Raw genomic sequence first — 24,722 nt, forward strand, 5'->3', positions numbered from 1 at the left:
TCACAATGAACGAGCATAAAGTTCTAAGTTAAACTTTTGCGAGGTGTCCTGTTGAAAGGTGATTATATGTATATCCCCAATAATACAGCCAGACAGCAGAAACAGCTAACTTCTGAGACACAAAATTATTTATGTCCTTACTGTGCATGGCTCAAACTATGTGATGTGAAGGAAAGAGGTTAAAAATATTCCGGTATGTTGTACCGTATATATATTGCATCCTGCACTTTTAATTTTCCAAGCAATTTATAGTTCTGACAACATTCATCTGAGGAATATAGGAAAGTAAATACTATTCCCAGTCTATGAATGTTGAATGAAAAGCATAGGCAGCAGTGCCCCATTATTGAGGTCTTCTGTGAGAAAACAAGTGAGAGACCTTGGTAAAAATAGATCTGAACTTCCTGTGATGCCACTGCGGCTATGAAGTGGTTATAACTGCTTGTTTTCACAAAACATCCTTGGCCCATCTTTGGCAATATTCTACAGGGAAATGGAGATTTCTACCATGGAAGTATATCTTTAGCAGTATATCTGCTCTACAGTAGGTGGGTCAGCAGCAACATGCAAAGCTTAAAACTGATAAATGTGCAGCTCTCATAATGGTTTCTTACTAGGACAGCCCTGGTCTTGGGATTTTTATAGTGTGAAGCCTTAAAAAGAGAATGAATGGATGTTTGATACCTGTGTAACACATGCAAGCAGCACCTACTATTTCTTTGTGTCTGAATATGAATCTCTGCTGCTTTTAGGAGCTGGAAGAAAAGCATCGTGAGGCTCAGATCGCAGCACAACATCTGGAGCTGCAGCTGAAACAGAAGGAACAATTCTATGAGGAAAAACTCAAAGTAAAAATATCTTCTTATCTTCCTACAAGCTTTTGTGGGTAGAATGAGTTCAGGGAAAAACAGTTGCCTTTAGGCCCTGATTGCTTTGTCTTATGAGTTGCCTTCTTGCTTACGACTACTGAAATGTTTAGGGAGCTCAGTGAAATCTGAGTAAGTTTTTCTTCTAGTCCATGCGATTGTACCTTCTCTGTCTTTGGCACTGCATTAGAGCAGGTGGCATTCGAAGTCAGAGCTACAAGGAGGCAGTTGTTGATTGTAATTTGACTATTGCTGACTAAATAATGCTTACTTAATGCTGTTGGATCTCACATCCTAAAAAAGGTTTCAGTTCCTACTGATAATTTTCTAAGAGTATTCACAACAGCCTACCTGCAAGTTTCCAATTCAGCAAATACTACAGCATTCTGAAATGCCATCTTCTTGGAGCGGTACCATCTACCAAAAAGCCACAGAAACCACCCGCTTTGTTTCTGTCCTTTCCAGGGTAGCATAAGAGTTTAACAAACACTTAGAAATAGAATCATAGACACCATCTAAAATTAGGAAAAACAAGTTGGGAAATAGGAGTATGTGCAGTGGCTAAGGATTTTTCGAAAGGACCTGCGGTACGTCGGCAAGTAAATGCATTTTGTAAGAATCTTTGTTTCTACTAAGCATAATCTGTTTTCAGCAATCTTTATCTAATACGTTTACCTAGGACTTTAATTCTACAATTCAGCTTAAATGTGAGAGGATGTAGTAGTTAAGAGGAGGGAAGGAATTTCTATGGGAGAAATATGAAGGAAAAAAGACAAGAAGGTTTCCTGGCAGACCAGAGCATGTGGTAACCAGTAAAGAGAGGAGAGCAATAGAAAGCAAGAAGGTCAGAGGTAGATGTTGGGAAAAGAGAAGCGGTGACCTTAAAACCACAAAAGAGGATAGGGATTGGAAAAAGATATAAAAGAAAAAGAGCCAGTGTAATACGGGGACATGTGATACAGGGTTTAGGAGGAGGAACCAGGAAGCCAAGAGAAAAAGGTTCAAAGGGATGAAAGAGGACATGGGAGGTTTGTAACTAAGAACAGTAAAAAATATCCTGTGGTGTCCATACTTTGTGCCTTTGAAAACTTGTCTTTGAAGGAAATGACCTTCAGTTTAACAACTGATTTAAAGCTCTGGACATACATATGTAATACGCATTTTTTTAAAAAAATATGTAACAACTAGCTACTTCAGTCCTGTTCCTAGTGACAGGTATTCGTGCCACAGAAAGAAGTCTATTCCTTAGCTGGTTCATTTGGTGTCTCAGACTTGAAGAATTCTTGGGGACTCAGTTGCCTTCTCATGCATACTTACGGAATTTACAAATTAATTCTGAACCATATTGGCAGGGCAGCCAAAGGCTGTGCACTTCCTTACTTCCTCTACTATCCGTCTTGGGGTATAGAGTTTTCCTGTTTTCTGCTGCATTAGTCTGGAATATTTCTTGAACACAGTTCATATGACTTAAAATAATAATTACAAAAATCTACAGTCTCTCCATGTCTCTATAAAATTCCATCATTAAATTCAGTCTTCAGAGCTAACTGAGGGAGTGCTCCTTTTTGGAGTTTGCTCTTCCATGGATTTCATGCAATTGCATCTTGGGTTTAATTTTGCTTGCGATATAATTGATTGCTCTAAAAAAAATCTATCTATCTTGACAATTTTCTTTCTGCTTGCCCTTTGCCCAGTGAAACAGATATAGTTTAGACAAAAGAAATGTCTTCATTTAGGTGTTGGAAAATCAGATGAAGAAAGATCTTGCAGATAAGGAAGCACTTGAGAATATGCTTAGAAGACATGAAGAAGAAGCACGTGAGAAATGTAAAGTCCTGGCTGAACAGAAGGCGGTATGTATAGTTGAACTGGAAATCAAAGTGTTTTAAGAGTAGCTTTCTGAGACTCTGATTTCAAGCAAGATAATCTTGTTTGAGGTTTTGTAGTGCTGCTGAGCTGTTTGGAAGGAAATCCACTGATTAATACTAATTTTAAAAGACATGGGTTTTTTAATTCAAAGTGTCTTCAAGAATATTTCCTTAAAAGTAGCCACGTAGTTTGCTGCATACCCATCATTTTGTGCATTGATAACATAATGGTTGCTTTCTCCTAATATTAAAGCAGTAGAAAGCAGTTGTAAATAGCTCCAAATTGGTTTTCTTTTCCTTTTTTTTCGTTTCTGGAAAAAGTTGAGACTTTTCTTAAACATTGTTTTTATAATCGCTTCTATTGCGGAGTCTCAAGGGCATATTGCTCTATTTCAGATGATCAATGCAATGGATTCGAAGATTAGGTCACTGGAGCAGAGAATAGTGGAATTGTCTGAGGCCAATAAACTGGCAGCTAACAGCAGCCTTTTTACCCAGAGGAACATGTAAGTATAGCAGCTGCTGTCATACTGGTCACTAATGAACAGTTCTTAGTAAGATCTGTGCTCTTAATTTAAAGGGGGGGGGGGGTTGGTTGCAGGCTTGCTGTGCTCCCTGGTTGTTTTTCAGTGATGCAAAAATATGCTTGTTCTTCAAATAGTTGTGGTTTGCTGCGTATTTTGTTTCCTCAAACATGACTAGGAAAATTGGTTTGTATTACAATGTTTACTTTGGAGTCTTTCCTAAGGCTGGTGCCTTTTGCAGGTTTACCACACATGTTAAATGAATACTAATAACTTTAAGGTCTAAAATACCTCTGGAGGAGCTTATATTCCTTTTTTGAACATAGATATGGCTATAGATTTATATTTTCCTTGGCTCCTGTGACAGTTACATGATGTTGAAATGGAAACCATTAAACACCTTTCTTTCACAAAGGTGCCATCCTGCCCTGATGGGTGAGAAGACAAGTAAGAAACCCAGATTTTTAAGCCAAGAGTTTTTCTGCATGTTTTTGAATTGCTGATTGCAAGTGAGCTATTTTGTTACTGAAACAGGCAGAAGTAATGTGAAGTAGGAGGTATGCCAACTTCAGCTTCAGAATGCTGCTTCAATTAGTTTTGTTTCCTTCCTAACCCAGATAGCACTTGTATATATCTCTGTTGCCTTCTCGGCTTCAGCCTCTCTTTAGTTCTCACCAATGACCAGTGTAATAGTTCAGTGTTTTGGGGGTAAACTACTGGTAAAGATCTGATGTCACCTTGAATCACTGTGTGATCAGCAGTTGTTCTTGTGGTGAATTCTTATTTATTAAACACGGAGGAAATCTGTGTCAGATCTTTTTGTCTGCCTGAACTTTATTTTGCTGTGGATTTTAGCTGAGATACCTTGTCCTTGTAATGACATTTTTCCTTCATAGATGACTTAAAGGCATTCTAGTTCAAGCATAGGAAAAAGGGTGGATTGTTTGATATATCCCGCAAGGTAGGGCTAAAGTAGTATATGCTCTTACTGAGTTAAGAGATCATCAACTTTGGCTGTCTACGGAGAGGTTTTCAGTGTCCGTCAGCTGCTGAATGCAATGTCAGAGTGTCTCTGTGGGAATCGCTTGGATAGATTCACCTATAATATTGAATAGAATCAAGCAAGGATGAATTTTGGCAAGAGTGCCTTTGGGTTTTTTCCTTTTCATTGGTGATTATGCCTCCAGATGTGTAATGGTTCCAATTTTTGTTGTATTTTGAATATCTGGCAAGTTATTTTAGCCAGAGCAGCCAAAAATATTCACAGAAATAACTGAGAAACTTCATTGTGTTGCTTTGTGCTCCTGATGGCCTCCAGTTAATAACCCGGGAAGTTTGTTGAGGCAGCAAAAGCCATAACTTACTTTCAGTCTGATATAAAACAGAAGTATTGTCTCAATGTGCACCTGGGAAGCATGTGCAAGGTGTAGTGTCGCAGGCGTTGGTGCTGAACTGAGTGTAAGGACTTAGCTGAGCTGGATGCATCCTCTGAGAGCAGGACACTTGACTGGAGATCCATAGAAAACAGGAAAAAAATAGAGTAATGTTTTAACATACGGCTTACAATAAATTGTTGAGAGATATACTGTCAAGTAGCATAATTTTGCAGGATTGGTAGAAGATAGTACAGAATTAACATTTTTAAGAGAAATTTGCTTTATTGGGCATGCAGATAGCTAATGAATTTGTGCTTAATTTGTGAACTGTGGTGGGGAAAATGTATAAGTCTGTTGTTGGACTATATTTTGAGTCCACAAAAGCTACAGCTAATCTGAGCATGTTTGAAGGGGAGAACTAGTGATTAAACCCTTCAGAGGAGAGGGGAACTCTGCTAGCTTTTGTTCCATCAGTATCTGAGGAAACTAACGATTATCAGGTTCCTGAGAAGACAGCCCAGTAAACAGGAGGAAGTGAAATAACACCGTTTGACACTTCTAGCTGGCAATGATCTGTAGAGGTAAATTAGAAAAAGCGGAAGGGTGAAAGGGCAGTTCTGTGTGCAGTGCACAGAAATGTGAGTCAGAAGACTGAAGTTCTATTTTTAGTTTTGTTAAGTCTTCCTATTTGATCTTGGGCAACCCACATAATTTCTCTGGGATAGGATTAATAACAGCTTATCTCACAGTGAACTTCTTAAAATATTAATTCATTAATATATGTAGAGCTTTGTGAGACTTCTAAGTAGAAAGCACAGTACGATGCAGAATTTTCCAGTGCATGGTAGAATGATTCCAGGAATTGTAAATAATGTAGAAAGACCATTATTTCCTCCTCCTTTTTTTTTAGGAATCTATCCATTTCAAATTCTTATGGTAATAATTAGTTGTTGCCAGCTCTCAATTCTTACGAGCGCCAGCAATTATTTTTGTTCACTTAGTAGATTAAGACTTTGATCAGAGGCAACAAAGCTTCACTTCAATGTTGGTCAAGTTCTAGGTCCACTACAACTTTAAAAACCCCAACAAGACAAGCCACAACACACTACCCACCCAAACCCTAAACCATAGGGTTTGTCTTATGGAAATATATTGTGTGAAAGCAGCTTTTCTTAGCATTTATTTTTCCTGTACAGAAAAACATGTAACAAGGAATTGGTGAAATGAGAAGAATGAACCACAGCTTAAATATTGTTGTAGATTACCGTGTACAAGATCAATTTTTCTGTGCAGCTTGCAAGCATAGCGTTTTAGTGCTCTGGGTGTATGTTGATGAGTACACCAGTATGTGGATCTTCTGCAGACAGGAATAAAGAGTTGACTTTTTTTTTTTGGTTGCGATGTAGAATTTAAGCTATGAATTTAACAGGAAACTTGTAGTCCTTACTTCACCCCAGTGAAAGGACGCATGTTAAGGACATTTTTGATTTGTCACTTTTGCTTTTCTCCTATCAGGAAAGCCCAGGAGGAGATGATTTCAGAGCTCAGGCAACAGAAGTTCTACTTGGAAACACAAGCTGGAAAGTTAGAGGCCCAGAACCGAAAATTAGAGGAACAATTGGAAAAGATGAGTCATCAAGATCACACTGACAAGAACCGCCTGCTGGAGTTAGAAACTAGGCTGCGAGAGGTGAAAACTTGGGTTTAATCCCTCCAGAAAAACTTCCTTGAATGTACCCCATTTTGAGTATTATAGTGAGAACTAGAATTAAGTTGTTTTAGTTCTATAAGTCAAAAAAAATGGTATTTTAAGGTGTATTAATTTAGTTTGGCCTAGCAGTGCTGTTTAGTTTGGCCTAGCAGTACTTTTTTTTTCCTTTGAAGTAAAAAAAAAAAAGATTGCTCATTAGAAGGCTATAAAAGTATTAAGGATTTATCATTCATCGACCTAACTGAATCTGAGCTTTGAGATCATCTTGCTTTCTCAGAATCATATTTATGTTTTTTTTTTGTACAATATCCTTATAATATTGTCCAGCTGGAGTGGTTAAGGGGTAGAGAACAAAAGCTTAGCTATGTACCACGACCAGCTTAACCACAGCCTTAGAGCCTACAGAATAGAAAGCAAAGGACACAACAGAACTGCTGTAAGAAAACAGGAGCCCTGTTGCTTCACGCACATTTTTCAGACATGTTCTGGAAAGGAAACCTAACAGTAATATGAAAATAAGCATTTTTAAAGATATGTGAGCTTTGCTTCATTTTTAGTTTTGTATCAACTAGGGTGGATCCACTTCAAATCTGCTTTTACCTTCTCCAGTCTCACTCCTCTAATTTTCAGCTAAGACTGAAATCTTGCCTTTAGCTGAGAGGGTTGGATGACCAACAGCAGTGCTTGTTTGACGGGAAGTTGGTTGGGACCAGTGTAAGATTTCTGGCAGGCTTGTCACGCATCTGCAGCACAGCAGACAGATTCACTTGGGGTAGCAGGGAGCCTGAAGAAGGTGCTGAGGTTTGGAATTGATTTTGAGCACAGAGATCTGTTCTGCTGCTTGTTCATTTCTTATCCATTTCTGGAAATGACATTTATCCCTCAGTATATCCCTTAAGGAAACCTTCAACAGAAGCCATTCAAATAAACCAGAGCCAGATGATCTGGTTGGTTTCTTTAAAAAGAATCTGAAAGGAAGATGAAATATGAAAGTCAACTGCAAAATGTATGTAATGTTTCCATACGCATAAGGATTAGTATTCATGTTTATGCCTAAAGGTTGTCAAAGAAAGATTCTTAGATTCTCAATTTCAGCGAAAAGTTCATCACAAACTACTTCAACTTTTACGCATTTTACATCAATATTTGATATGTGATATTGGAGCCACAGCTGGAACGATTCATGTGCCCTTGTTGTTTCAAAATGCCAGGTTGCTTTTAACCTTTTCCAAAGCAGACAAGTGGTTTTTAGTAGTAGACGAAGCTGTGTCCTTGACTTCTCAGTGATTAAGCAATCTGTCAAGATGTGATTTTTGGGATAGACGTGGCAATGGCATCTTAAAGCGTGGTCTGAAGTAAGATTACATTGCCTGTATTTTCTTTGTTATTAACTTATATGTGGATCCTACTTTTCTTTTCCTCAGGTTGGTCTAGAGCATGAAGAACAAAAGCTGGAACTGAAAAGGCAGTTGACAGAATTGCAGCTGACACTCCAGGAGCGGGAATCTCAAATTACTGGGCTGCAGGCTGCACGGACAGCCCTGGAGAATCAGCTCCGCGAGGCCAAAACTGAGCTGGAGGAGACTACAGCTGAGGCAGAGGAAGAGATTCAAGCTCTCACGGTAAGCGCTAAAATTCGTACTATGAGCTATATATACAAATTAGACTGATGCAGGTGCATGTTTCATAAAGAGGCTAAAATCAATTTATGCTGTTTGATTCTTAGTTTTCAGAACAGGATATGAATTGTGCCTTGTGTTGACAGAGGCAGGAATGGCTAAAATGTAAAATTTTCTCTTTTATTATCTTTAATCATGTGAATGCTTCCTAGTAGTGGTTCATTGCTGCCAAAACTGATTCATTGTTTGTAAGAGCATCATTACTTTTGTGATGAGGTGAAAGTTGCATATGAAATCATTATTGTTAGGAGTTTTACTCTGTGATTTACTTAAATAATATCTCATGAGTTTGCAAGTACTTGTTGATTATAACTGTTTTGTTTTTTTTTTTTTTCTGTTACCGTGCTTTGAGGATACTTATTTGTGGGGACCTCCCCACCCCACCCACCCCCCGATTCCTATGAAAATAGTGTTGTTAGCACATAATTTTATTCCAATGCTTATTTCATTAAAAATTGTCACGTGTCTTGCATTTTCTGGTGAGGTGTGTGAATGATAAAAAGGGAAAAAAAAGTTCAATTCCTCCCCTCTGCCTTCCACCCCCCCAGTAAATGGAATTCTAAATTATATGCTGCTGGTTGCTGTCTCTTGAGTACAAAAAGATGCTTTCAAACTGCTTGATTCTAAGAAATATTTCCTTCATAAAAGATTCCCAGGGCTGTGGGGGGAGAGACTGGAGGAGTATATGACCTGCTACCAGCTAACCCCCATCGAGCAGCAGTCTTACATGACCTTCAGTTATTTTGAAGTGTTGAAAATGTGCATTCTCTTGCTCCAGTGGCATTTGATCAAACAACTGTTCCAAATATTCCTGCCATTGCTGTTTTTCGGAAGGGATGGTGGGCTCAGCTGAGATCGGTGCCGTGTTATGTTGATGCTTTGGGTAGAAGAATGGGCGAACCGTCCGCTCAGAGTTGTTCTAAAGCGGGTACATGCTGGGAAAGTACAGCAACAGCAACATCAAGGCTTCAGAATAACTGAATAGAACATGGCATCGTTTCTTTTTTGCTCTAAACGGGCGGTCCCCTCCCAGCTGAAAGCTTTGCCTAACAGCTAATGTCACTGCCAATGGGATGGCGACGTGCTTGGTACCCTTACCCTACACCACCAGTGAAGCAGATGAATATTTATGACCTGTGTTCACTCAGGTATCACTTCAGTTAATTTGGCAAAAGGGTAGTGCTTTTGGACCAGCTGATGTAAGATAGTCCAGTTCGGTGGACTTGGGAGGATTTCTGTTACGGATTTTTTTTTAATATACTTTTTTTATTTGTCACATTGCCTGTTGTGGTAAGATAGCTTTTCAGCTATCATATTTGACTTCTGCTGAACAGTTTTCTCCTGTTTAGTCTCTTGGCTCTAAGGAAAACGTTCTGAATGAAGAAAGGTGGCTGGATGTGCTAGTGCACTAACCTTTCACGTGTAAAGTTTTCAGATAACGTATGACATTAGACGCTTGTTAAATCAGTTTGATGAATTTTGAGAGAGGCCATGAGGCTGAAACAAGAACTTCTGCTTTGTCATGCTTTGCTTGTAAATTAGGAGGTAAAATGGTGCATGCAGTGCTGCATTCTTTAAAATAAGTGTTTGTACTTTTCCATACTTTGGATGCTGTCTTCCAAAGAATTGATTATTATGTTTCGTCACTGCTTTTTAGAGAGGCTCAGGGTTAAATGGTACTGTACGGTAGGATTCAGGTAGGTTGGCAGAGCTGTTTGGGATAGCTTGCATAATACTTCATTATAGTTTTTCTTTGCAAGCATTAAACTGTATGCAGTATTTATTGTTTATGGAAATACCGATCTGGATACGGAAGTAAAACCAACTCAAATTTAAACGTCAAGAATGTACAAACTTAATATGGAATCAACGTGTCTTCTAGTGACCGTTTCAGATGGAACCTTTTACGTAATTCAGTTCTTGAGTTTGTACATTTTTCTAAAGTAGTTTGGAATTGTGAGTTTAAGTGTATTTTGATTAAGTAGGATGTGACTTTTGCTAATCAGTTCTTTGCCACTACAGAGTGCTTTCATAGCCTGCAGCATCTGCCTTCCAAACTTTGCTTGCTGGTAGATTGTTCTGCAGTTTGTTTAGCAACAGCTGTTGGATTCGAATTCTAATGTATGAAAAATTGATGATTAACTTCTTACCTCCTTTAGGCACATAGAGATGAAATCCAGCGTAAATTTGAAGCCCTTCGTAATAGCTGCACAGTGAGTATTAAATACAGATCATTGAATTATTCTGAAATTAAGGATAAGGAAACAATTTACTTATTTAATCCTTGATGTCACTAGTTCCTAATGTGGACTTCTGGCTTCAAGGTGTTAGTAGGAGCTACTCGGATTGGATTTGATTTCTCTTAGGGTTCAGGTAAACCTCAATTTTGAGGTTTTAGTCCAATCATGAAATTGGCACTATTCTTCTTTTTGAAGAAGAAAGTAAACTAAAATATCTCATTGCAGTGCAGCTAATAAGAATGGTGTAGCAGCTGCAAAAAATGATTGTAGGTGAAGATCTTTTCTGCTCACAAGAAGAAAGGATCTACCTGTCCAACTCCTGAGCTGCATTGTAGATCTAGGCCAGAGTGGAAGAGCCTTCACGCTACTCTGGGTTTTAAGGAGGACTTTAACACTATTGGAAGAGGCAAGAAATGTTATGGTTCCAAATAATAGATTGACATGTAGTCATCTGCGCACAGAGCAGACAAGACTCTAGGATCTTAATTTGCACTTTCTATTGCTTGAGATCTTTTGACATGTTTTTAGATTAATTTCATCAATCCAGGACAGAGGTCCGAGGGTTTGTCTGTCAACAGATTCTTCCAGATTAATGCTATCATCAAACTTGTTTATGATGTTTGATGGAGACCATCTGACTTCCAATGACATGAAATACAGAAGTGTTGAATAAGGACCATAGTCCTCTGGATCAGCACTGATTGCTGATCTTTCTAGGCTTTTTCTCCTTTCCCCACCCTGTAAGCAGGGCTTAATTGCTGGGTTTTTTAATCTTGATCCCTACTTCCAGTGATTTCCTCAAACTTTATTTTTTCACACTGTAGGACTAAGTATCTAATATACATGTCTTCATATTTCCAAAATACCTTTTCAGGTTGAGAGTTATTCTGTTTGCCTCTGTTGCTCTTCAGCACTAAGCAAGGGGATGATTCTTCTGTTCATAGAATATACTGATATGAAGCAATGAGGAAGTAGAGCTTACCAAAGTGTGTTAACCTCTATCTAAAAGAAATCCTGCACAAGAAACTTTGTTTTGTTCCCTTCTTTATTTACTTAGATTGATCCTCTAGCTCCATGTGTGCTAGCAGGTATCTTACATCCATAGCTATCTTCTTTTGCTCTGTCTTGCCCTTCATATAGAATGACAGCTTCCCGTGAAAATGCTTATGTGATCTCCATGCAGGCAAAAAACAGTTGTGGAAAATTCGTACCTGCTTTTCACTGCATGGTAGGCTGCCTTCCAGAGGTTGTAACTCATTATCTAGTAATGCTTTGGCTCTGTAAGAGCAGTGAACAATCTCCAGCAGCGAAGAGTGACCCATAACGTTTCAAAAATGTTGAGAGCTTCAAAGGGTCTGCATAAAAGGGTTTCTAAAAGCGTTGTGCGTTGTAAGGCCCTTCAGTGGGATAAGTGGGATCAGACATCCTCATCAATAAGAACTTAATTAAGTAGTTCCTAAATGAATAATACATGCTCATCATACATTCTCTTTCCAGCCCAGGAAAATGCATGTATAATTTAATTGACCATGGATAGAAACTTTGTTATGTGTTATGAGTGGTTCTAGCTGTCCATCCTGTCTACCAAGGAAGACTGAGAGAAAATATAGGACAATCTGCTGTTGACAGTGAGGGATCAGAGAATGTTTATTTTGGTGCCTTCACCAGATGTGTTTCACTTAAGTTTTATCTGATTGTGACGAGTATGGTGCAGGCTTTGCTTTTTGGTGCTCATGTGATTCTAACTGAAGGTGATTAGAATTTATACTCCTTTTAAAATAAGGTAACACTTCAAGGGAATAATTGTAATATGCAGCTACTTACACAGCATGATAATGCCGGGGTTTATTCTTTTAGCATGTTTTCAAAAGATACCATTTTTAAGCTGAAACCAAACTCCTTGAACTAGTCTGGCAAACTTCGGTATGGAATTATTTTTTATTTAATCTTACTGAGAAGTCCAAAACAGTGTAAGAATTATGAAAATAAGATTAGACAGGGAAAAAAATTTGAAAGATTGAATTACTTCAGTACTTTCATAGCATTTAAAAGATAAAAATACTTTTCTTTGGTATTTCTTTTCTTTCTGTAGCTTCACGAAGGTCACAGCTTCTGACTGTAGAGAAGGCTTACACCTCAAATGTGTGTCTGCTTTCCTTGTACCCTCCTTGCGCTCTTGTTCTTCCTTTTGCTGAGATCTCTGACAAAGTAGACGTTTCTTAGGTTCTCCTGTTTGTTCATTTGAAATTTGCTGTGTTTTGGGGTGCGTACATAGAGACCATTGCTATGTTGTTGGTCGTAATTTCTGCCTTGTTTGTGAACTTCTATTCGGTTGCTCTGATAGCTCTGCACTGTTTCATCTTGTGACATTTCTCTTTTACTATTGGGGGCCAAAAAGAAAGTGCAAGCATTTCTCTGTCTCTTAGTTGTGCGAGAAATAATAGGATACGTAGTTACAATAAAAATTGTAAATTCTGGTACCCGCTGTACGCACAGAGAGGTGCATGTGGGCACATACGAAGAACAATATTTTATCATAACTCACAATGATAGCTCATCCAGCAAATCTGTTGGGGGAGGAGGGTTAGTTCCCTATATTTAAAGAATTTTTCTATCAAAATATGATCCGTTTGAGATATAAAAGTATTTTCCAGGCAATCAGAAAAAGATGTGGAAATAAAAGGCATTATCTTAAATAGGAAAATTTACATATTTGTCAGTTGTTTCCAAGTGCCCCTTAATTATGGCTTGTTGTTGGATCATCAACACATTTGAAGTTAAAAATACAACTGAATAATAGTAGAATTGTTTGAAAAATAAAACATTCAGTAAGCGGGTGGTAGAGTCTATAAATATTTAGAAGAAAAGAATCCGATAAAGTATTTACACTCAGCTTAGTAAAACACAATTGCAGGGAACGACCATCTGAATCTTCTGGGTTTTTTTCAGGTACAGGCTGTCGCTTTTACCCTGGCACGGAGAGTGGCATTTCTTAATGCTAATTGGATATTGCATTTCTATTTATTCAAGATTTCACCAATAAAACAAGGTTTATCTTCTCTCCTTGATGTTATTTTGTCATAACCTTGTGTTCCTATCCTAAGCATTAACAGGTGTGACTCTGCACTTGTCTATGAGATTGGATATTGAGGCATTAAATCTGCAAGCCTGTTAGGTACCTGTATAATTTTAGTCATGCATGAAGTCCTGCTGACTTCAGTCTGAGAACCTAATTCCACATCGGCTCAATGAGCTGGCATACAAGAATAATCTGCATTCTTGAGAACTTCCAAAATTATGTCTAAGATGGTATATACTTTGATGTTAATTCTGTTTCTGAGTAAAGGGATCTTGCCCACTGTAACAAGGCTAATACCCAGGCAAAAGCTTTTATATGGCTTTGTCAAATTTTTATAAAAAGAATGAAAAAAAAAAAAAGGCTGCTGAGTGGGAGGGGTTATCCCTGATTCTAATTTCACAGAAAACTTGATGGCAGGCACCAATTATAGGCAGAGCTTCGTAGTTTTTGTAGCCTAACAAAAACTCAGAGACTTCTAGGGTGTCGGTGAGGTGTTGCTGTGAAAGAAGGTTGATGGGACCTTCACCGTGGATGACGACGTCATCATCATTTGAGGATGAGGCTTGTGGTTGTGAGAGGCAGCTCATCTCCTGGGAACTAGGATAGAGAAGTCCAGGAGACTGTATATTTTAAGAGCGGGCTGGCGTGGGAAGGAGAGGAATGCAGACTGTGCAGTGTCCTACTACTCTGCAGCTGCTGACGAGAGCGATGTCCCTCACACTAAGCTGTGATGAGTTTTTGGAGACTGAGATCTCCAGGTAAGGTATGTTTCACGTTGCAGATGTTGTCTGACTGTGGAACAGGGAAGAAAGAGAGGAGTTCACTGTTATATATCAATCCAACAGGTTGACGTTCCAGACTGGTATCTAGCTGCAGCTGTGTTCGTTCAGAGGCTCGGTGTTCTGCTCCATTACGATGCTTGATATTTCTAGAAAAGCTTTGTCTCTTGGATCCAAATGTGAGCAGGTTAAGGCGAAGTGAGTCTGCCTGCTCTTGCTTCCCCCTCACAATAATTTGGGGCCGAGGGATAGCTTCTTCTTTTTTTCCTGTTTACTTCTGACAGCTAGCGTTCTGGTGAAGATTAGTGGGGATGGGGAGGAGTGGAAATGGATAGAGTAGAACTGTGCATTAGCTTGGAAGTTCTGAATTAAAGTTGTACAAAAATGGCATTAAACTCCAAACAGCATGCTGCTGATCGCGTCCTGAAACAGTTCGCTTGCTGTGTCCTAGCGTTTCCTGCGTGTGTATTGGGGGCATCTGAGAACTGAGACGCCTTCATGAAGGAATAAGGCTATGGAGAAGTTTGTGAGCTGCAGTTAGTATTCTAAAACGGTTTCCTTTTCTCCTTTCCATCGTTATTTTGCCTGTGGTTTTGATACGTGGAGCATATGGATTAAAGTTTGTACATTGCGTATCAGAATCAAACCTGATCATCATAGCCCTGAACTGCTTGTTGCGATGATATTTCATTTGTGATCCATGCCCAGAGAAGTTCGTAGGGCCAGGTGTGATAGCTGTGAACCTGCGCGACCTCGCAGCAGACAGACACGGCTTTTCTGTAACCATGCAATGGGGAGGGAACTGTGCTGAATGTGGTCGCTTTTGCTGGAGAGCTGTTATGCTTGAGTGGCTCTGTAATATTTAAAAATGAGATAGTCTCTTCTGTGTCAGTATAAAGATAAGTTGTGCGCTTAGGTGTGGCATGTAGTGAACAATCTGCCAAGATCAGTGCGGCGTAGTTAGATTATATCTCTTTTGTGGATTAGTTGGGACGAAGTTGGGCATAGACTGAAGAGAAAATTTCAGTTGCTCTTTGAGTGATGGTACAGTGGCACCAATACAGTGGCGGCCTAGATTGTCTAGAATTGCTCTTCCAAGCTTTCAAGTGTTTGATTGTTCTATAAACTTTAAATTTGAAGATTTTTGTAATTGTTGCATGGGTTTCTAAGGGATAAAATAGTGTTTCTTACAGATTTTCCATTAATATACTTCAAATTTAACTCCAGAATACCTCAGGGTTGGTGGGTTGATTGTTTTGGGTTTTGTTTTTCTTGGCTTGGTTGTTTGTTGGTTTGGTTTGGTTTAGTTGGTTGTTGGTTTGGTTGGGGTTGGGTGTTTTTGGTTGTTTGGGGTTTTGTTGTTGTTTTTTGTTTGGGGTGGGGTGGTTTGGTTGGGTTTTTTTTGTTCGTTTGTTTTTGATTTTGTTTTGGTTTGGGTTTTTTTGTTTCTTTTTTTTTTTTTTTTTTTTTGCCTGGGGATTTCCTTAACTGAAAACAAAACCACCTAAATCTAACTGTTTTCTGGTACAGGGTTCTGGCGTAGGTTGTATGTACGTATGCCCAAGACAACATTTCCTATCAAATGTGTTTTTTTGCTCTGTGTTTTCTATCTTCTTGGTTCCCATGACAGGTGTTTGTATCATACCATGTCCCATTTTCCTGTGTTGGTATTACCCGTTACTATTTAGGGTTTATAGTATTTATAAACTCTGTAACCCTGTTGGGTTATATGTAGCTGCAGATAGCTTTTAAAAGTTGGATTTGTTAACAAATTTCCTCTTTCCCCATGAAAAAAGGAACATTGTACTGAGAAGAACAAATTTTGTCTTTTAAAAAAATTAAAAACTATCAATCTATATAGATTACATCATGTAGGTTATAATATATCTGGAATTTAAGCCAAGCCGTTTTGTAATTGTTAATAAATATACTGTTAGGAAAATATTCAAGACAGGAGATCCCATCACTTCTTCTGGAACCCTCCTTTCTTAACTGCTTTGTTGTTTGTCTTAAGTTTTCCAGAAATACCCTCCTAGATAAAATGTAACAGTGAAATATAAAATAGTTTAATTTTACTTACATTCAGGGAAAGAAAATCTCAGAACATAGAATAGAGGCAAATGGAAGCTTAACTCCAGCCCTTAAGGGATAAAATCAACTCAAAATACAGGCAGTTTTAAAAAATTAAGTAGTTCAACACATGAATGCTGCATGTCACCCCGTCCATTTTGCGTTGCCCCCATTTCTGCTTTCTTGTATTTCAAAAGTAGTTTAATAAGTTTCATAGAAACTATTCATATATAAAATATATGTGGAAGAAATTATGGATGTATAAAATATATCTTAAACCTGCCTAGATATGTGGTGTGGTTAAATATAAAAACAAGTAGAAGAAAAAGAGATATTATCTTATCTGGCGGTTAGCAGAAATCTCAGATGTTAAATCACTTCAAAAACAAATGTTCTTTTGTTCCTTTTTGCTTGTAGAAATACATTTCTAATTTCTTATCCCTGAAGCCATATAGACACTAACACATCCTTACTATACCGTCTGCGTGCTTTGAAAACTTGACGCGTACGATACAGAATAAAATGTGTATTTTGAGCAGGGCAGTAAGAGTGCTCAAGAAACAACCACCGGGTCAGATTTTCATTGGAAATGTTGTGTTTTAAAGTATGAATCATTTTGATTTGACCTCGAACATATGGGTAGCAGGAACTCCCCTTCACTCAGCAGGGAGGTATGTCAGTTGGACTTTTTCTGCTGAGAGTTTAAAAATCAAATACTGCTAATTTAGATCTAGGAGAGGCATGGCAAAAAACTGCCAAAATACACATTCCAGATTTTTCAAAGAGAAATGGTTGTCATCCTTCCAGATAGCTGAGAAGAGCTATATGCTCTGTGCTCTACTGCTTTAGATATTTAAGTCCTTGGCTTGTGTAGGAAATTGGAACATTTAAATTTGAAAGTGTGGCCAACTGTGCTCTGGGATTTTAGTTTTTCCCATTTAACGAAGTATCTTATTCACTTTTCTTTGACATCTAGGCAAAAATGCCTCTAGAACATATTTGTAAGACTTGAATATGAATTGTATAGAGCTTTCCAGTTTCTGAAATTCTTTGTTAAGCTGATTTCAAGCTTATACTGAGGCTCCTTTCTCTTTAGTTGTAATGGTGTTGTTTTTGAGTTAGGAGGAGGGCTGGGTATTCATCCATTCAGTGTTCATGGCCTTTCATTCATAAAAACTAAATGCGACTGTGAAAATGGGCCACGCTTCTTCATGTTTTTCTTAAATTGAAGGGGAATGTGGTTTAAAGCATATAGTATAATGCTATTCTGATTAAACAAATGGATGCTTCCGCTTCATTAAAGGCAAGGCTATTGTCCTTGTTGAATTTTTGCTTTTCACTGATTTTTCAGTTAGTCTGTTGTGCTGCCACACTTTTTTCTTTCTTCATACATCCAGTGCTGCCGTCCATAATGCTGTTACTCTGACAGAATATCTCTCTTAAAATTTTTCTGCTTTCCTGGTTGCACATGGTGTTCCATACAGTGACATAAACGATTGCTAGGCAGGTTCATCAGATTGTACTGCCCCCACTGCCCCTCTTGGTCAGTTTTCTTAACTATGACACTTTGAAAGCCTCTCTGAGAGGTGTGAGCCTCATTGCATTTAAGGGGAATTGAGGCAAAAAAAGGTAAAGTGCTTTGGCAAAGGCACACCGTAAGCCAGCAGCAGGTCTGAGAATACAAACAGAACTCCTGACTCCCAGTCTAGTGCTTTAGGTGTGGCAGTTCTCTCTCAAATAATAAATTGCATTGCAGCACATTTATTCTTTAAACCCGATTTTAAAAAATCAAGCTGTTTCCTGTAAGAAACAAAAATATTCTTAATTGAAATACACTTCTTTATATAAAATTTACCATTACAATATTGCTTTTGTTTAAATTTGAAACAATTTAAAAGCCAGGTTGTCGCCTTGCTCGGCAATAAATGGTTCTGTGAGAGGAGAATGCTTTTTCCAAAAGCTGTACTCGCTGCCATGTAATTAAATTTCTTTTTCTTTCTAGGTGATTACGGATTTGGAAGAGCAGCTGAACCAGCTCAGTGAAGACAATGCAGAACTGAACAATCAGAATTTCTTCCTCTCCAAACAACTTGATGAGGCTTCAGGGGCCAATGATGAGGTTGTCCAGTTGCGAAGTGAAGTTGACCATCTCCGCCGAGAGATCACTGAGAGGGAGATGCAGCTTACCAGTCAGAAACAAGTAAGGCTGGATAAGTCTGGATCACAGTCTCTTTGTCATAGCTAGCTAATTTCCTGAAAGGCAAAAAAAATGTTTTAAATCTGGAAACCTGTAAGGAATGGATATGCTTCCAGGGGCCACGGTGTTTAAGCCTTTCTTCCAAGAGCAGTTGAATGAATGGAAATTTTTGGTATCTCCCACTGTATTTTTATGCAATTTTATTTAGAAATTTTGCACGCTAAAGATATTGTAATTTAGAATTATTCATTTTAATTTTCTGACCCTCGACACCTCAAAATTTTCATAATGAGAGAGAACTGACGTTAACGGCAATCACAAGTGAATGTATGGAAGCCTTGAAATAAATGGGTTGTGATTTACCAGCTTATGTTTGCTGCCAATTTGCATGTACTGTAATTTAAATGGTAAGGCTGAAGCTTAAAGTGCACGCTTGATGTGGGATGTGAGAATTGATAGGAGGATTTATTTTTAGACTATGGAGGCCTTGAAGACAACATGTACAATGCTGGAAGAGCAAGTAATGGACTTGGAGGCCCTGAATGATGAACTCTTGGAGAAAGAGCGTCAGTGGGAAGCATGGAGAAGTGTTCTAGGCGATGAGAAGTCCCAGTTTGAATGTCGAGTTAGAGAGTTGCAGAGGATGCTGGATACTGAGAAACAGAGCAGGTCTCTCCCCCCTCCTCCTCCTTTTATTAACTTTTATGAAAATGCTCTATAGAAGCTAGTACAAAAATTATATTTAGAATAGGATATGGGAGTTGAAACTAAATATAAAATCTTGTGAGATAGTTCTAAAAATGGATTATTAGTTAATAGTCATTCACCAGTGATATTGTTCCTTCTGTTTCTTTGCAAGCGAGCGATTCGTGGGGAGTGGAATTTATCACTGCAGTTTATACGATGTCTTGATTTATCATCTTCTACTTTATTATATGGAAAAATAGTCTTTGCTCCTAACTGTTCCTGTGGGGTCGTGAAATTTTGAGGCTGTAGCTCTGGCAGGGGCTGGAACAGGGTTGTATAATACAAAAGTGTTGCAGCAAACAGGCTGGCTTTGTAAAGTAACGTCTTGAATTTGAGACAAAACCCTGAAAGAGTTATTGATGCTCCTGTGTGCTAGGAAGAGGTCAAGCCCAGAAAGGAGTTAGGTAACATTATTTTCCATTTTAATACAGAGTGAGAGCAGATCAGCGTATTACTGAATCTCGCCAGGTGGTAGAACTAGCTGTCAAAGAACACAAGGCAGAGATTCTAGCCCTCCAGCAAGCACTGAAGGAACAAAAGCTCAAAGCTGAGAGCCTGTCTGATAAGGTAAGTAATTTTTCAACCCTAGACTTTCATAATTAAATGACATACCTTTCTAGAGATATTACTTGTAGAAATGTGGGTTTGAGCAGCTTTTTCAAGATGTCAGAGCAAATTAAAAAGACTAGAGGTCATAGAATAGAATTCTGTCTTCAAGCCAAAGACCTCGTGTTTCCCTTTCAAAAAGACTAAAGCAGAAAGCAGCCTGTGACGCCTGGAGCGCATGGTGAAGTCCTTCAATACCTTGATATCCGCATTTGAGCAATGGCATACCAAAATGTTGTTTGGTTGGTTTCCCTCCTTGTAGTAAGTAAGGATAATTGTATCATTTTTCTTCAGTGTGTGCTTGGTGAAGTTGTATTTTAAGACACTGAAATGCTATATTTATTAGTGTTCAATGTTATTCTGACCGTCTATCCCACCTGCCTAGCTCAATGACCTGGAGAAGAAGCATGCTATGTTGGAGATGAACGCACGCAGTTTACAACAGAAGCTTGAGACAGAAAGGGAGCTCAAGCAGAGGCTTCTGGAGGAGGTAAGCTTGGAAATTCATGTTCTATCTTCAGAAGACGGTTCCCCCTCTTGGAGGGGGGGGAGGCGGGGGGAGAGGAGGGGTTGTGCAATTAGCAGTGTTACACAGCCATCCTTCTTCTGTATAACTGGGGAGATTAATACAGTTGGAGGTTTTGCTCTAAGTTGTAAATAAAAACTTTGCAAAGTGTGCGGCCATGTCAGTGAGCAGTAAAAGTGAGCTGCTCCTCAAGGGAAGGTGAGCTGGCAGCCAAGGGTGACCAGCAAGGCAAGGGCAGGGACCTTGCAGCTAGTGGGCGCAGTCCCACAGTATCAGAACAAGAAGAGCAGAGCGGGTCTGGTGAAGAGGTTCAGCCAGCAGCCCAGTGATCCCTGCAGAAGTTCGCAGTGCTTAGGCACATCCTAGGTCAGGTCTGCAAGGCAGGGTCCGTGCACAGGCACAGCATTCTTACAGCATAGCTCTGACCAGAGCAAGTGCAAGGACCATAGCTTAAAACCAGGCCTGGAGCCAATGTGCGGAGGGGTGCATGGGTGGAGGCCACAGGTGAGGCTTTTCACAGCTCTTTTTTCATGATTTAGCTTGGTTCGTGGAAGTCTGACCCAAGGTTACACACCTGCACCGTATCAGTGAGACACTGAATGCAGGCAGCCAGAGCCTGGGAGTAGGAGAAGAGGCTGCAGAGGAGGATTTCAGGGCAAGGGTGGCTACAGGCAATTAGACGGGGCAGTTAGAGCCTTTTGGTGGACTTGGGGTACTGACAGGATATCCTAGAATTGAGAACTCATTATGGACGACAGGGAAAGATTTCTGTGTCTTGCTTCATAACACATGAGCATTACTGGTTTTCATACTTGGGGATTTTCTCATCAAAGAAGTATAAAACCTGAAAGAATTAGAGCAGTTCATCATGTGCCCTCTTCTGTGTTAGTTGGAGGCAAAGATGTAAACAAGTGGACAGAATTTTCCTTACCTCATATGACTCTAAAGGAAGGAGTTTACCCTGGCTTATAGGAAAGATTTATATATTTTTTTTAATTACAAAGTACTGAGATGGCTTCTGGTGATTGTATAGAGAGCTTGAGAAAAGGGAATTGAGAGATTCTTCATCTGTATGGAGTCTTAATAACAATTACAAGACTTTAAATGCTTGCAAAAGCAAATAACTTGAGCATGCAGTTGAAAGAAATGGTGTCACTACAAATTAATATAAACACACCATGTGCTTGTTTAGACATAATGTGTTCTGAAAGGCAGGAAGGCTTCTAGTATGTTGTAGACTTCCAGCTTTTAAAGAATTGTCTGTTTCAAGTTCTCTGCAATGATGCCTATTTTACAAGGAATGATAATATTTAATAGCTATTATTTAAAAACAAGCAAACAACAAAACCAAAACCCTGGCCTTTGTTTTCCTGTTAACAGCAGGCAAAGCTGCAGCAGCAAATGGATCTACAAAAGAATCACATCTTCCGCCTAACTCAAGGTCTGCAAGAAGCTCTAGATCGAGCAGATCTTCTGAAGACTGAAAGGAGCGACCTGGAATATCAGCTGGAAAACATTCAGGTGAGGGTGAGGAAATGGTTGGCAGGACTCTGATCTACTGGTTCTGTGATGCTTTGCTTATACTATTTTTTAGCTCTGCTCTGCTATTGAGTTATCTCTTTGTTTCTCCTATTAATATGAAATTTCTTATAAGTCTGTGTGGTTCACAGGTTCTCTATTCCCATGAAAAAGTGAAAATGGAGGGCACTATTTCTCAGCAAACCAAACTCATTGATTTCCTGCAGGCAAAGATGGACCAACCGGCGAAAAAGAAAAAGGTGGGTGAAAAAGGTTTGAGAGGCATGGAATTAAATTATGGTTTTGTGGTTAGTTACGTGCTGTGTATTCATAATATTCTGTTTTATCTTTCTTTGTGTAACCCAAATGTGTCCTCATTTAAGAGCATTCGGAGTTGCTGAACACAAACTTTACTAGGCAGAATGCGTTCTTTGTGGCTTTTCCAGTATGTTGTTGTTCCCACAATACTTGGGTTACAGCCCAGTAGCTACACCTCAGTGAGGCTGGAGGTATAGAGAATTTTAACCATGCTTTCTTTTTTTAATGGTAAGTATGTACGTGTGTACGAACCTACTGTGTATCTAGAGTGGTTGTCTTGTAGCTAGAGCACAGGATTGATCAGTCAGGCGATGTGACTTGTGTCGCATCTGTGTCGTAAGCCGTTCTGTCATTTTGAATTGAGTAATTTAATTTTAACCACGTATTTTGAGATCCTCTGTTTAGATGCTTTCGGAAACTCAAGGTGTGAGTACTAACAGGTAACGTACGTCCCTCTTTAAATTAATCCATATCTCAACATTTTCTCTCCAGTGCCAATGTGAACTAAAACTCCATGCTTACGCATATCAGAATTACCATTAGGCCCTCTGGCCGGGCTGCCACTAGCTAGTGTCACTTTGCCTAGTTTAAGCCATCTCTTACTAGGAGTTAGGAGTTGTCTGTGTGTTTCTGTTGCTAGGGCCTGTTTAGTCGGCGGAAAGAGGACCCTTCTTTACCCACACAGGTTCCCCTGCAATACAATGAGCTGAAAGTGGCACTGGAGAAGGAGAAGGCTCGTTCTGCTGAGCTGGAGGAAGCTCTACAGAAAACACGCATTGAACTCAGATCTGCTCGTGAAGAAGGTAGGGGTTAACAGAAAAGGTGAATCTGGAAGGAGACGCACGTTTTTGGTCTGAAAAACGTGCCTTTAAGTGTGTGCCACCATAGCAGTAACATATGTTGTTTAATTCTTACCTACTGCTGTGAGGATGCAATAAGGCTACACTTTTCTCTGCGGGTTGTAAACGCTGAATGGTTACACAGAACCACTGGTATCAACTACTGTTTCATATTGGTTATGTTAATGAGTGGCATTTATCTCGTCTATAGCTGCTCATCGGAAAATATCAGACCACCCTCATCCATCAACTCCAGCCACGGCCAGGCAGCAGATCATCATGTCTGCCATAGTCCGCTCGCCAGAGCATCAGCCTACTCCGATCAGTTTGCTAGCTCCACCCTCCAGTCGCAGGAAGGAATCTTCCACGCCAGAGGGTAGGTTCTTGGTGAACTCTCCTGTTACTATTTTTCTGTCTACTATTTCAAGGCTCTCTTTTTTTTTATTTTTATTTTTATTTCTATTTCAAAACCAAGAGGTTTTTTCAGTATAGCAATATTTGATGCTAGGTTTTGCTTTTGTTTTTGGCTTAAAATTCTCTATTTGAATTATATAATTTATTTCTGAAAACTTCAGCAAGGAAGTAACTATTAGCATGAATTGTTTTAAAAGCATGGGGTTTTTTTTTTAGAGGAGGATGTTTTTTGTACTACTCTCAGCATTGATCAAAAAGATGTATGGCTGTTTCCTTAGCAGTTAACATTTTTACTTGTCTAAACTGCAGATTTGTTCTGCTGAGTGGAAAGATTGCTTCAAGATTTTTGCTAAAGGGAAAAGGCTTTGGTTAGCCCTAAAAGGAAGACACCAGGTCAAAGATGACCTTAATATCCTGTTAACTAGAAAAATGGGATACCCTTCCATATTCTTGAGAATGGAGGGGAGATGATCATCAGAAAAAATGAAAGCATTGAGGGCTCTGCTCCTTTATTCTTAGCTAAGCAGTATTGCAGAGTGAGTGTTGAACCCAGAGACTCTGGGAAGAGCAGGAACCCGCAGACTGGTCCAGCCATCACGGACAGCTGGGGAAGCACAGGGTGCTACGAGGATGGGTAACACTGGCATGGGACAATGGCCTCAGAGGCAGGTCACTGGCAGGGAGGTGTCATGTTCCTCAGTAGAAGACCATGCCTTGAAGGATAAGCGTTGCTCAATGTAGCTCTGCTAACAGGGATTTTAGGTGTCCTTTAAGGTCTGCTGGCACTGAGCGTTAGCATGAAGGCTGTGTGAAGGAGGCCTGCTGTGTATTGATTACAGCAGTATAGGTGTTGAAGGGTTTGTTAGCTACGAGCAAAATTGAGAGATTAGCTTAACACATTGTAAGGATTGGAGCTGAGTGCAGACTTGGAATTTAGATGCTTTGATTGACATAATCTTGCTACACCAAACACTAGCCATTTCAGTTCTGCAGTCTGTTCTCAAGCGGCACAGTCTGTGCATCTGTATAAGGTAATTACCGAGGTGGTAACGTAGCTTAAGATTTGCAGATTGCAAAGGAAAATAATGCCTGTGTTCAGTGGGGATTTGGTAGAGATACGTACTCACTTTTTATTACCTTGGCCTTAGAATGCCAAAACCCGCTATAATTTTCATCCCTATCACAGTTTTCATCCTGATAATAAATTTTGTCCCTTTCAGAGTACAGCCGACGCCTGAAAGAGCGAATGCATCATAATATCCCACATCGTTTTAACGTGGGGCTAAATATGAGAGCAACAAAATGTGCGGTGTGTCTGGATACTGTGCACTTTGGGCGGCAAGCATCCAAATGTCTTGGTAAGAG

The 24,722-nt window shown here is 39.4% G+C and overlaps 1 protein-coding gene across 8 annotated transcripts in view; it reads left to right on the plus strand.

The window, feature by feature from the left end:
• Window positions 1–24,722, plus strand: part of CIT (citron rho-interacting serine/threonine kinase) — a 72,920-nt gene that overhangs the window by 34,586 nt on the left and 13,612 nt on the right. For 5 of the 8 annotated variants that reach the window (XM_075110243.1, XM_075110241.1, XM_075110245.1 and 2 more), the window contains exons 19-33: window positions 753–848; window positions 2,603–2,719; window positions 3,131–3,240; window positions 6,150–6,324; window positions 7,770–7,967; window positions 10,184–10,237; window positions 18,195–18,392; window positions 18,865–19,058; window positions 19,568–19,703; window positions 20,128–20,232; window positions 21,649–21,789; window positions 21,939–22,046; window positions 22,745–22,907; window positions 23,155–23,319; window positions 24,578–24,715. In XM_075110243.1, the coding sequence (XP_074966344.1) occupies window positions 753–848; window positions 2,603–2,719; window positions 3,131–3,240; window positions 6,150–6,324; window positions 7,770–7,967; window positions 10,184–10,237; window positions 18,195–18,392; window positions 18,865–19,058; window positions 19,568–19,703; window positions 20,128–20,232; window positions 21,649–21,789; window positions 21,939–22,046; window positions 22,745–22,907; window positions 23,155–23,319; window positions 24,578–24,715 (2,098 nt within the window). The remainder of the gene's footprint in view (window positions 1–752; window positions 849–2,602; window positions 2,720–3,130; window positions 3,241–6,149; window positions 6,325–7,769; window positions 7,968–10,183; window positions 10,238–18,194; window positions 18,393–18,864; window positions 19,059–19,567; window positions 19,704–20,127; window positions 20,233–21,648; window positions 21,790–21,938; window positions 22,047–22,744; window positions 22,908–23,154; window positions 23,320–24,577; window positions 24,716–24,722) is intronic. The other 3 variants (XM_075110247.1, XM_075110249.1, XM_075110248.1) reach the window with 2 other exon arrangements.

This window comes from Phalacrocorax aristotelis, chromosome 15, assembly GCF_949628215.1.
Source record: "Phalacrocorax aristotelis chromosome 15, bGulAri2.1, whole genome shotgun sequence".
Taxonomy (NCBI): Eukaryota; Metazoa; Chordata; class Aves; order Suliformes; family Phalacrocoracidae; genus Phalacrocorax; species Phalacrocorax aristotelis.